General features: G+C 53.4%; 1 protein-coding gene across 1 annotated transcript; it reads right to left on the bottom strand.

The window, feature by feature from the left end:
- Positions 1-5,358: 5,358 nt before the first annotated feature.
- Positions 5,359-9,467, bottom strand: LOC103615278 (lipase member M). The gene is made up of 9 exons (XM_008633298.2): positions 9,339-9,467; positions 8,235-8,352; positions 7,586-7,784; positions 7,362-7,471; positions 7,003-7,139; positions 6,715-6,861; positions 6,153-6,224; positions 5,857-5,922; positions 5,359-5,764 (listed from the first exon to the last, which is right to left on the bottom strand). Exons 1-9 carry the CDS (start codon positions 9,435-9,437, stop codon positions 5,531-5,533), a joined length of 1,182 nt encoding a protein of 393 aa, XP_008631520.1. The 5' UTR covers positions 9,438-9,467; the 3' UTR covers positions 5,359-5,530.
- Between the last annotated feature and the right edge of the window lie 4,014 nt (positions 9,468-13,481).

Genomic DNA, 13,481 nt, shown 5'->3' on the forward strand with positions numbered 1-13,481 from the left:
CCTTCAGGTACTAGAAGTACATCTCCCTAGAGATAAAACAGTACCAGTCGTTTTGAATTCAATAAAAATTGTAATTAATCACATTTTTAATGTGGCTGGGTTTGGGCGGTTTTTTTTCCTTTCAATGACTGAGAGGTGAGAAATGAATGAATCCTGAAGAGAAATTACAAGTCAGGCAGTCCAGCATGTGATTCTGGTGTAGAATGAGTAAAGTCCAAATAAAAAGGGGGGATTAGGGTATTCACAAAGTGTCTGCGTCTTAGGGTTTATCTGAGAGGTGATAAGATTGAGTGGTGATCTCAGAGGTGCTGTGATGTGTTGATGATTATTTTCTTTAGCCTGAAAGAAGGGCAGTTATTTTACAGCAATAAAATATTTGGCTGCTCCCGTCACCCAAAATGCTGAGGCCCTCAGATAAACCCCTCAGTGGTGCGACCAGCAGAAGAACCAGCTGCTTTCAGGGAGGGAGAATCCAGCTGTGAGGCAAAGCAATATTTCATGGAGAAATTACTCAAAATCAGGCACTGGTGTAGGGTTGGATTTTCGGTCTGTTGTGCTTCCTTTAAAATTTCCTGGAAGATCTGCATCGCCCTGAGAAGCAGCGTAGATCAGTCAGAGGTTTGGGGGACGCCAGAAAATAAACCTGGGGGAGAGCAGCCGTTCCAAGTGCTGCTGTGGGTTATTTTTGCTACCAGAATTCCTGGCTATAATTTGCTTGGCTGAAGCGAAGGACAGAGATTCCTCCCTGGTGCTGGACATCCTCGTGCCGGCCTTGCTGACCGCTGCAGTGGCCTTTGGGGACAAGCTTCCCAGGGGGACCGTGAGCAAAGCCACCAGCGGTGACACAGCAATGACGTGCTTGTTCCCCTGCTGCTTCCCTCACCGTCCTGCCCTAAGCCTTTCTCCTCTGAGCAGCAAAGGCAGCAAGCAAAATGAGAATTTGATGACGTTTATTTGTGCAAAGAAGCTTGCATTTGTTACAGTTTCCTGGTGTATCACAAAGCCACATCGATGGCAGCAAATAACTCGCGATTTTGGTCTTTTTCCACCCGTTTTCCCCCCAAGTATGCAGCTTCTGCCTCATTCCAGGTAGCTTTCTGTAAAATTGTCTTTTTAGGTAATGCTCGTCACCTAATCTGTTTATTCAGTTTGTTCAAGACAGTCCATTTCCAGTAAATACTTTTCTCTCTACTAAGAGAATTACTTGTAAATTTTATCAGGTGATCAGATTATCGGATTTGGATATTGTTTGCTTTTCTGTCTTTATGAGATTCTCTAAGCATCTTTCTGTAGTACAAATTCTTGCTTAAGTTAATCCTATTTAAACACATCTCTTCTTTTTTTTTTTTTTAAATTCTCTTTCCAGTTCTGCAGCAACAATTTGCCCAAAGCCAAAAACCAAAAAAATTTTAAAATGCGGCCTCGCTTGGTATTTTGCCATGGGGACAAAAGGGCTTTTCCTTGGTTGCTTTGTCTCCTTTTGCTATGCCTAAACATTTTCTTTCCCCTTTAAAAGCCCGAAACAAAGCTGTGACCCAAATCCTGGCTGGAATGAAAATAAATCAGCTGCCAGCAGCGGGAGACATTTGCAGATGAGGCATGTGGCAGGACCCAGGAGGTGTAGGAATAAATGAGTGAAGAACCCCCAAATCGTCCCCTGGGGTCAGGACTGTACAGGGGGGACACCCCAGGGTGACACAGCATTCCCTGCCTCCGCTCCCAGTGGGCACCCGGGCAGCTGGGATACACAGTGCAGACCAAAAGTCCCAAATTACCACTCTGGGAGGGTTTTCCTGTTTGCCATCAGTGCCTGGCACCCGCGTGGTCCCGTCCCAGCTGGAGGGGCCGTGGCTGCCCTGACCTCTTCCCAGCCCCGCTCCTGTGGCAGGTAGTGCCCCCGGGGGCTGCCACCCTGCTCCTGCCCAGCTGCCCAGTCTGGCCTGCTGGCCCTTGCTGGGAGCACTGGGAAGGCACCAGGGACCGCAGGGCAGTGCAGTGAGGCCATCACCGCCCTGCAGAGGGACAGGAGCTCTGTCATTGCAGGCTGCTCTGGTGGGAAAGGCTGGCTCCAGCCCTGCTGAGCCAGCAGGTCTGTCCCGGGGCTGGCGGGCCAACGCGTCCCCAGAGAAAAGGCTAAACAAAGAAATAAACAGACAGCCTTTTGCCACGGGGCTCCTGGGAGAGCAAGCCGGCTTTGATGCGGCACCCGTGACAGCCAGACCTGCTGGCCCTGGGCTCCTGAGCTTCTCTGGTGCGGTGAGCAGGTTGATTCGTTTGTGAAAGAATCGGGAAGCAATATAAACCAGTGCTCGGGACTCTGAGTTCTCACAGGTTTGTGGGTGGAATAACACGAGCCTGGCTTCATTTCACTTGAAAAAGGCACCTGAAGTGTGCTGTTTGAAGGTGCAGCCTTAAACACAGGTGTGACCCACCCTCCTCAGCCTCAGGACTGCGTTGCAAATCGCTGGCAACAGCCTCCCAATCCCGTGTGCCAATTCCTTACTTTTGCCAACCTGTTATTAGGCAATCTATTGACAGACTGACTTCGAAGTGAATCCCTCTCCTTTCCCTCTTCAGGTCAGAGGTTGGAATATCTTTGCAGAGCCTGAGCTGGGCTCAGTGTTGTGCAGAGCCCCTCAGTGTGGCTGGTGCTGGTGCTGGTGCTGGTGGCACCACCAGCTGCCTTCCTTACAGGGATCTTATGACGCTTTGAGCCCAGCTTTGCAGCCCCACAAGCTGCTCAGCTGACGTCAGTTTGGGTTAGAGAGCAATGCTTTATCCTTTAAACATATTTATCTCTCTGTTAAAGGGCGGGGGATGCAGAGGTTGCAAATTAATCCCACTGAGGTTTAATCCACCCAGACCATCAGCATTTTTATTTTCTTTGGATTGGAGGTCCTAAAACCTTCTGCTGTGGGTGTCATCTGCCACGTGCAGAGACTTGCAGGCAGAATCCTGCACAGCTCCACAAACCACTGCTGGCCAGCACGTGTAATAGAGAGATGGGTCTGACATAAATAACCTGCAATAAACAGAATAAACGAATCCCATGTAATGAACAGATGGGGCTGCTGGGCTGAGCATGAGCATGCCCACCACACCTGAGGAGTGGCTCTGCTGGCTGGGCAGGCATCAGCGAGGTGGGGAGATGGCACCAGCATCTCTGTGCCTTGGAAAACCTAGAGCTGCTCTTTCTGACCATCCACCTGATCGGGTTTTCACTCCGAGCTTTTTCTCCAGAGTCCTGGAGTGGCTGACAAGATAGAGGTAGCTCAGTTCTCATCACTGGGCTGCACCAAGGATGCCCTGTTGATGCAGATGATCTTTCTGATGCCAGCTTCTGGCAATACCCTGCCATTCCCATCCCTGGCAAGGTGAAAGGCACAGACAGAGGACTCACCCATCCTGGTGCTGGGCTGCTCTGCTCCTACAAGCTGGCAGATGAATGGCTTTGGTGATTGCAGGGGTTATCTCTGAGCAGTCCTGCTGATAAGGTAGAATCCAGAAAGTGAGATGCTCAGCCTTGCCAGCTGTCCTCAGAGCTCAAAACTAAGTCATGGCATTATCAATTCCTGCCCTGTTTAATGCAGCACAAATCTAGGCCAAAAAATAAAAACATATATACCTTTGATTCCAGAGAGTCAGTAACAAGTTAGCCCCTCCAGGGTAAACAGAGTGGCTGAAATTTACTCCTCTAGCCCTGACCTTCTTTTTCATTTCAACAGTAAGGAGCTAAACAGGATGAGCAAGAAAAGCTTGGCAAGGAGCTGTGTGATTGGAGAGGGATAGCTGGGTGGATTTGTGAGGTGAGGAAGGGCTCGGCCTCTCTGAGCTCTCCTCGCACATTTCATCACCAGCAAATCACCAGGTTTTGAACTTTACTCAGCGCAGCGAGGAGGATCTGGTGAGGAGAATCTCCTGCTTCTCTGCCCTTTGCCAGCTGTGCCCAGCTCAGAGCCCCCCGGGCCAGATGTGGCCTCTTTCCACCAGTGGCTGTCACAAGGTCACTTTCCTCCCCTCCCATGCCTAAACCCACAAACCACAGCACGCGCTCGATTCCTGGAGTAAAAATTCGCACTGGCAATGTTCTGAGCCAGCAAAGGCTGAGAAGAAACCCCAACACAGCGGATCTCCTGCAAACCCAGCAAGCCCAGCAAGCCAAGGGCTGGAGCTTGGCCGTGCTGCAAGACTTTATTGCAATCTCTATGCTCACAGAGGGCAGGCAGAAATCCCAGCATTGCTTTTAAAAGCATTGAATCAGTGTGGAACAGAGGCACAGGAGACATTTTTAAGGAGGGCATCCCTCACACAAAGCCCGTGCCCCCAGGCAGGTGGGAACGGGTGGCTCCTCCATCCTGGGGCAGCACGTGGATGGATTCATAGATGGATTCATGGATGGACTCATGGACGGATTCAACCAATTGATTCATGGATGGATTCAATCAGTGGATTCATGGATGGATTCAATCAATAGATTCATGGATGGGTTCACAGATGGATTCATGGATGGATTCATAGATGGATTTATAGATGGATTCATGGATGGATTCATGGACGGATTCAACCAATTGATTCATGGATGGATTCAATCAGTGGATTCATGGATGGGTTCATGGATGGATTCAATCAATGGATTCATGGATGGGTTCATGGATGGATTCATAGATGGATTCACAGATGGATTTAATCAATAGATTCATAGATGGATTCATGGATGGATTTATAGATGGATTCACAGATGGATTCAATCAATAGATTCATGGATGGATTTATAGATGGATTCACAGATGGATTCAATCAATGGATTCATAGATGGGTTCATAGGTGGATTCATGGATGGATTCAACCAATAGATTCGTGGATGGGTTCATGGACAGATTCGATCAATGGACTCATGGATGGATTCATGGATGGGTTCATGGATGGATTCATGGATGGATTCAATCAATAGATTCATGGATGGATTAATGGATGGATTTATAGATAGGTTCATGGATGGATTTATAGATGGATTCACAGATGGATTCAATCAATGGATTCATGCACAGATTCAATCAATAGATTCGTGGATGGGTTCATGGGTGGATTCAATCAATGGACTCATGGATGGGTTCATGGATGGATTCATGGATGGATTCATGGATGGATTCAATCAATGGATTCATAGATGGATTCATAGATGGATTCATGGACGGATTCAGTCAATAGATTCGTGGATGGGTTCATGGATGGATTCAATCAATGGACTCATGGATGGATTCATGGATTGGTTCATGGATGGATTCAATCGATGGATTCATGGATGGATTCATGGATGGATTCATGGATGGATTCAATCAATGGATTCATGGATGGGTTCATGGATGGATTCATGGATGGGTTCATGGATGGATTCATGGATGGATTCATGGACGGGTTCAATCAATAAATTCATGGATGGATTCAATCAATGGATTCAATCAATGGATTCATGGATGAATTCATGGATGGGTTCAATCAATGGATTCAGTCAATGGATTCATGGGCAGATTCATGGGTTTTCCTCCATCAGGGCCACCATGCGCCTGTACATGCGCTGTGGGGCGTTCAGGCCCCAGTGGTGGTCAAAGTGGTTCCAGTCGGGGAAGTGCTCATGGTGGACAATGTTGGCGAGGCGGGACAGCAAGAGCTGGGTCTCTACAGGGGGACTCACCCAGTCATTCCCCCCGCTCCACAGGGCCACGGGCACCCTCATGGCTTCAATCCTGTAAAAGGGCGGTATCGGCTGGGAAGGAGAAAAGCACTCCTGTTATTTGGGGCTCTGGTGGATGGGGTGTGATCCCCCATCCCGATCCCAGCCAGCCCCATCCCATTCACCTGGTTGTATTTCTCCATGTTTCTCAGCCCGTAGTCAAATTGCTTGAACTCCCCAGTTTTGGCAGTCTGGAAGGCAGAGGCAAAGGGTTAATCCAGGTAATGCCCTGGATCAGCCCGCTCGACAGCTGTGGCTTTTGAGACACCTTGGTGCTGCAGCTTAAAAATCCCTTTTATCTCTTGGCTTTGATTCTACCTCCTTACCCGTCTCCAGAGTGAATGAAGCAGCATTTGAAAATACCATGTTCACAGATGAAAAGAAAGAAAAGTTAAAGTAGTTATAAAATCAGAGTCTCTACCTGTCCCCAGTGCAGAAGAGTTTTTACTGATGTGTAGTCTGGAAAATGAGATATGTATACATCCAGTCGGCTCTATGGGAAAAAGAAAGTATTTTCAAAGTGAGTTGGGAAGGATGAGAATCTGTCTAGGCAAAAAACCTCAAACATTCTCCCTATCACTGCAATATAAAAGTTACATGCTCTTTGTTCTTTAGCAGCTTTATTCTGCTCAGAGCTACAAGTAGCTTTCAAAGGCAAGCCACTTAATCAGTATTTTAGAGTGCAAATACAACTGGTCCAGTCATTCTTTGGTTATTTTCTTCTGTAAACTTGTTGCATGTCAGCTGAGAATGAGGCAGGAGTTTCCTTTCCCTAAGGGACGAGAGCACGAGTGATTCTCTCTTAGCAAAGACTCTGTTAGGTTTAACACCCTGACACCACTGGAGGAAATCTCCAAATAACCGCTGCCTTTTGCACCTTGTTTTGGGGATTTGCACTCATTTTTGTGTCTCATTAACTATCTCCAGGTGTCTGGGAAGACCAGAGAGGGTTGTGACCTGGACGGAGAGTCTGGTGCACCCACCAGGTTCAGGTTATTCCAGTTGTACCCTCCAACGAGGAAGATCTCGTTGGCACACACTTCGACTGCCAGTGGCCTGCTGCACTTCTCAGCCAGGAGGATCTTCTCCCTCCTCCCCACCAGAACCAGCTCTCTGGTTCCAAACAGTCCCTGCAAGAGCACGAGGGATGATGTCAGGAGCTCCAGCACCCACCAGAGGCGCAGGGTCAGTGCACAGTGGCAATGCAGGGGGCAGGAGTTGCCAAAAGCCCCTGGATTTCGGGAGTAACAACACACAGACCCCTCCCGTACCTTCAGTGCCAGGTCTGGCAGAAAGGCTAACTTTAGCACGGGGCCCCGGGCGTGGTGGAAGGTGTACAGAGGAGACAGGGCAAAGAAGAGTTTGATTTTCTCAGCCAGGCGTGGCAAGCTGGAAAACGCTATGAAACCTGGAAAGCAGGATGAGATCACAATGAGAACCCCAGCTTACCCCAGACCCCGTGTTTGAGGTGCAGGGTTTGAACAAAAAAACCACTCCTGGATGCCAGCACAGCCTGGGATAGATGGGCAGGACGTGGCAAACCCCTCCCACACAGCCTCCGCTTTGGGATGGACATTGATGCCTCTTGCCCTGCTCCCCCCACCGCCCTCTCCTCCCCCTCCTCACTCACCCAGGGAGTTGCCCTGAGCGTGGCCGACGTAGAACAGCCTCTCTTGCTCAGTTTGCATCAGGATGAAGCCCACCATGGCCGGGAGGTCGTACATGGCCATCTCGTGGAAGCTGCGTGGCAAAGGGAGAGCCTAGAGGAGATTCCCACCTCCCAACCCCCCACGGACGCCAGGGGCTCAGCGCTGACAGCCCAGCACCCCAGCCCCGTCCTTGGTGGGCTCTGACCTGAAATCCCAGAACTCCTCGGAGGCGATGGACAGGTTGAGGTGCCGGCGGGACCAGCTGTTGCCCCGGTTGTTCCCGATCCAGACGTCATATCCCGCGTCCGCCAGGATGAAGGCCAGGCTGCTGTCAGGGAAATTGTCCACCCAGTCACCACCATCCAGGCAAAACCCATGCACTATCAGCACAGGCAGCTTGGATCCTGGAAGAGGAGATACCAGGTAGCTGGCAGAAGAAGACGCCTTTCCCATATGGAAATAAAACACCCCTGTGCATCTTGATACTGCTTTCTGCAGGCTGCACATTAAACATTCCCTTCTCCCATTGTTTCTCTGGTTATGCCAGTGGTTTTTTGTGTTTGGGGGGCTTTTGCCATTCCAGGCCCTGAGCCTGGACCTTGGACCAGGGGTTTGCTGCAGGGGAGAAGCCACTGGGGCTTGCTGGGTCACACTGCCCCTTCTCAGGTGCAGCAAAACACAACGCTGAGCTCCTGAATCCCCAGGGACAGCTCAAGGCAGCCAGGAAAAAACACCTCATCCCTCTTCCAGCTGCCCAAACCATGCCTGAAGGCACAGGCATTCCCACTGGTTCCTCTTGCATCTGGGCAGTGGGCAGGGTCACAGCTGGTACCCCTTGGTGAGGCTGAGCCCACCTGAGGGCCCAGGGTCCCCCCTGCCGTGGGGAATCCGGTTGAGGCTCAGGAAGTAGCCGTCCTCTGTCATCACGTCGTACTCCTCGCTGGGATACCCATGGAAAAGGATCTTCTGGCTCTGCAGGGACAAGGGTGCAAGGGCAGAGGGGGACCCAGCTCCCTGTGCCTGCCTCAGCTTCACCCTCTCCTGCCACCCACGTTCCCCAGAGTCACCCACGTTCCCCGGTGTCACCCACGTTCTCCAATGTCACCCACATTCCCTGGTGTCACCCACGTTCCCCGGTGTCACCCACGTTCCCCGGTGTCACCCACGTTCTCCAATGTCACCCACATTCCCCAGTGTCACCCACATTCTCCGGTGTTGCCCACGTTCTCCAGTGTCACCCACATTCCCTGGTGTCACCCACGTCCCCGGTGCCCCCCCCTTTCTCCAATGTCACCCACATTCCCCAGTGTCACCCACATTCTCCGGTGTTGCCCACGTTCTCCAGTGTCACCCACATTCCCCAATGTCACCCACATTCTCCGGTGTCGCCCATGTTCCCCGGTGTCACCCACATTCCCCAGTGTCACCCACATTCCCTGGTGTCACCCACATTCTCCGGTGTCACCCACGTTCTCCAGTGTCACCCACATTCCCCAGTGTCACCCATGTTCCCCAGTGTCACCCATGTTCCCCAGTGTCACCCACATTCCCCAGTGTCACCCACGTTCCCCAGTGTCACCCACATTCCCCAGTGTCACCCATGTTGCCTGGTATCACCCACATTCCCCAGTGTCACCCACGTTCTCCAGTGTCACCCACATTCTCCAGTGTCACCCACGTTCCCCGGTGTCACCCACATTCCCCAGTGTCACCCACATTCCCCGGTGTCACCTCCATCGGAAGGAACTAGAGGAAGAGCAGGAAGAGGCCAAGCCCAAGCTGAGGGCATGAAGTGAGTGACACCAGTGCAAATATGGGGGATTTTTGATGTCCCAAGCCCCCCAGACGAGGCCAGGTGAAGCTGTCGGGGCGGGGTGAGCAGAGCTGGTCCCTTGGGAAGGACTTTGGGCACACCACACACGGGTCCCGCAGGGGGTGGTGGCCCTCCCAGCACTTACGATGTTCATGAACCTCTCAGGGTTGTACACTTCTTCAGCACCTGGGATGGCATCTTCCAGTCCCTGGGCCAGGCACAGGGCCACCAGCAGCAGCCACATCTCACCCGTCCGCAGCACCTGGGGGAGAGCGGGGCTGGCTGAGCAGGGCTGTGCGTGCTCCAGAGGCACAAGGAACACCGTGCAGCCCCAGCACAGCCCAAGGCTGCTGCTGCCACAGGGAGCAGGTGTCTACAACCCCCTGTGCACTTTGGAACCCACCCCAAGCCTCTCTTGCTGACCATTCCCATTCAGTCCAGTTCCAGCTGCAGTGTGGGACAAGCAGCCTCCCGCCACCCCCTGCCTGGGATAAGCATCAGGGTGCTCCCAGGGAAGTCCTTAGGCTTTCAGGAAAAGCATTTCAGGGGAAGAATCCTCCCCCAAAAAGGAGGGGTGGTGTCAGAGCTCCATCCTGCAGGAGCTTCCCTGCTCCACCCATGCCTTGGATGCTTTATAGCTCCTTGCCAGGTGCTCCTGGATCGCCCTGCCAACCACAGCACCCAGCCCAAGGCATTCCAGACTCAAGGACAGATTTTCCAAAGTCCATTTCCCTGATGATCAAGTCACAGGAGCTGAAGATGGCTCTCTGCCTCCCAGAGTGTATTTTCCCAGTAGCCTTATTGCATGGAAAGCTTTCCTGGGCTGCTCAGGAAAATGGGAACACCCCCCCCACACACTGCAGAGCACCATGTGGGTCACAGGAAAAGCTCCGTCTCACCCAGGAAAACAAAGTGCTAACTCAGGCCTTGCTCTGTGTTCCAGCCCACCACCACCACCTCGGTGCCTCCATCTCCACGTGCAGGTGAGAAGGGATGTCCTGGGGTGAAGCTGCTCTGGTGGCTGAGGGGAGGAGAGGTCGGACTGCCCATGCTCCTGCAGGCAAACCACACCACTAAACCTGACCTCCCCTTGTCCTGCCCAGCTGCCCAACACCACTGGCCACGACTGCAGGCTGGGCTCAGTGCCAATCACCACATTTAGATGCTTTTGGTTCTCCAACCTGCGTGTGGAACAAAGGTGGGCAGGACAGCAGGAACGCAGGAGCTGCAGTGGCCGCCTCCTCACCCAGCTGAGTTGCACACAGACGCAGGCAAGACATTGCAGGCCATGCCTGGGGACATCAGGGACTGACCAAATTGCTGAAATAACCACTTCAGTGTGGATTACAAGGGACAGAGGAGGCAGGCCTGCTCAGGAATCAGGAGATGCCAGAACAACATGATCCTCACTGCAGTTTGCTTGTTGCTAAACCCACAGGAGTTTCACACCAATTGCATCCTCTTGTTGAGCTTGTCACTTAGGAAAGGGCTTCTTTCCCTTGAGGCCACATCCCCTGCCCAGAGAGGCATCAAATCCCTGCCAGATTCTGCCCCTGTGGTCCATCTCCCTCAGATCTGCGCCTAACCCTGCACTTCACCACATACAAGGACACCTCCCTCTGCTCCATGACCTGCAACAGCCCACGCCAGGCCTGTGGTTTCTGTGGCTCCTGCACATTCTGTGATGAGAGTTTCCCCCTCCCAATGCCCCCTCTCCCAGCTCCTGAGCTTTGGCACTGAGTTTTCCCACGTGTTGGAGGTCACCCCCATGCCGAAGGCTCTGCTGCCCACCCCAGCGTCACCCAGATGTTATAGTGGCACACCAAGCTGTGCCACAGAGCCCACAGATGTCAGAGAGAGCGCTGGCAGCCAGCATTCAGCAGTGACATAAGCAACTCCTCCTGGTGTCCCAGGGCACAGGCAGCCAGGGTGGAGGAGAGCAGAGGTGGTCCCTGCTCCTCCTCAAAGCTGCTGTTCCCCAGGCACCAGCCCTGGCTAATGCAAGCAAGCCCCTGCACCCCATCCCCTTCAGAGAGACCAGATGGATGCAGACCCAGGAAAATGTCTGACCACCAAGTTCTCCGCACACGAAACGCACAGCTGGAGGGAAAACAAAGCCTCTTCACTCGGCTGGGATCCTTTCTTTCAGCACCAGCCTGGGCTAGAAGGAGAGCAGACACCGCTCACCGACCTGACCTGCTGCTCCAGGCCCTCTGTGCAGTCGGAGGGGTTGGTGGCACTGAGGGAACCAGTCTGTGGCATCGAGGGGACCAATCCTCTGGGCTTATAAAGACACCCAGAGAGGTTGGGACTTGTCCATCAACACCAGGAAGCCCAGTCCCTCCCCAGTCCCACAGCCCAGTGCTCCTCTCCAGCCCGATGAGTCGGACACTGCACCCCAAGCCCCCGGGAGCTCAGCAGCAAAGAGCCACATCCTAAAGGCTGGGCAGTGTCCCCATCACCGGGATCACACAGGCCTTGTGGCGTCCTCCAGCTGGGAGCTGCACTTTTGGCCTTCCTTGGCAGAGGGATTGCAGCTGCTGTGCCTGTGCTCTGGGCTTGCCAGGCTGCTCATCCCAGCTTGCCAGGTGTAGGTCCCTGCTGGTGACACCTGCCAGCTCTGCATGTGAGCATCAGGCTCAGGGACAGGGCTCAGGGACCACGCCTGGGCTGGAAAGAAAAGGGCAGATCTCACCCAGGTAAGGAGGCAGAAATACCACTTTCACCTGACACTGACTGAGTTTTGTCAGCGTGGACATCCCAAGGGTGGAAATCCAAAGGGTGCAAAGCCAGTCTCCCGTGGGCAGGGGTGACAATCAGCCCTCCACGATGGGTCTGAGTCCATGGGCCCCTTCAACCACATTTTCCAGCCCCACCCATCACCCCTCCTCCTGCCAGGAGAGCAATAATGGTGGGAAGGGACCTTTGGAATCTCCATCCCAGCCTGCTGCTCACCCTGGTTTGGGGTGGAATCACTGCTGAGCAGAGTTATTTCCTCTGTCAGTGCAAAGCACCTCTGGCTTGGATGGACACACGTTTGTTGTGGTTTTCACCAGCAGAATTATTGTTTGGGCTTTTTCCTGGATTTAATGAAAGAGCAGGATGTGGCAGGAGCTCTGTTTAATTACAGGGCCTTTGGATACTGTTCCCCACCCCCAGCCAAGGTCCTGCAGGAAGGAGGCTGCTCTGCTGACAGCTACAGAGAGGTGGCACAATGCTGGGTTAGGAGCTCCCTGCCCCGATGGACCCTTCGGGCAGCACCAGGCACGGACCTGACAAGGCAAAGTCGGGCATTCCTTCAAGGAAAGAGAGCAAAACCCATGCTGAGAAGTGCCAGAGAACAAAGCAGGCTTAATCTCCAACCTGACCTAGGGGCAGCCTCCACCAGCAGAAATGATGAGAGTCTCCCTCAGCTTCCCTGCTACTCCAGCTTGGGCATCCAACACTCATCCCATGACCCCCCGAGGTCACCTGCTCCTTCCCACCGCCCCGGAGCCCCACGGCTGGGGAGCTGCTCCCCAAACCCTGCCTGTCCCTAGCCCAGCTCACGACCTTCAGGCCGTGGTTCCCTGCAGAGCTCACACAGCCCCAGAGTCCCCTGGTGCCACCAGAGCTGAGATGCACAGAGCTCTGCAGGCAGAGCTGCACAGACCTTCTGCTCCTCCCCAGAACGCGCCAGGTACAGCAAAGCCAGACCCCACCAGGGACACTCCCCATGAGGGACAGCCAGGACTCGGCCAGGTCTGTCCCTGTGTCCTCACAAGCAGCTTCTGGCCTCCAGGCTCACCTTCATCTCCCTCAGTGGCTTGCAAGGAGCCTGATAAACCTTTCTTGGTCCTTCAGAGGTCCTTCCTCTCCCAAAACTCCCGTTCCCCTCTGTGCCTCTCTGGACAAGCCGCGAGCCCACGGCTCTCCCTCGGCCTTCCCCCCCCTATTTGTCCAGCCCCTGCCCCACCTCCTTAAGCTCTCCTCCTGGACAGGCTTGGCCACTTTTGGGAAGGATGACTCCATACCCGGCCGTCCAGCTCCCCTCCAGACAGAGGAGATGTGCTGCTCATGCAAGCCCTGGGAGGGGATTATCCCCTCTGCCTGGCACTGGGCAGGGCTGTATCTCGATGCAGAATCCAGATTTGGGTTCCCAGGGACTATTGGGACACCCCCACACCGGAGGGAGCCCAGGGATGGTGGGTAGACACCCAGGCCGAGGTGCAAGGAGAGGCTGGGGGAGCTGGGTTGGGAACCAGACCCAGTGGCTTATTCCCCCTGCCCAAAGGAGTCCCACAGGTGC

This window comes from Corvus brachyrhynchos, unplaced genomic scaffold, assembly GCF_000691975.1.
Source record: "Corvus brachyrhynchos isolate BGI_N302 unplaced genomic scaffold, ASM69197v1 scaffold334, whole genome shotgun sequence".
Lineage (NCBI taxonomy): Eukaryota > Metazoa > Chordata > Aves > Passeriformes > Corvidae > Corvus > Corvus brachyrhynchos.

What these genes read in the sequence shown, in the direction of transcription:
- LOC103615278 (XM_008633298.2), bottom strand. Translation starts at nt 9,437, where the DNA reads ATGTGGCTGCTGCTGGTGGCCCTGTGCCTGGCCCAGGGACTGGAAGAT. An exon ending in GGGGGACCCTGGGCCCTCAG is followed by an intron (nt 7,785 to 8,234) that starts GTGGGCTCAGCC and finishes CTCCTCTTCCAG; the next exon opens with GATCCAAGCTGCCTGTGCTG. An exon ending in ACTGGAATAACCTGAACCTG is followed by an intron (nt 6,225 to 6,714) that starts GTGGGTGCACCA and finishes TTTTTCCCATAG; the next exon opens with AGCCGACTGGATGTATACAT.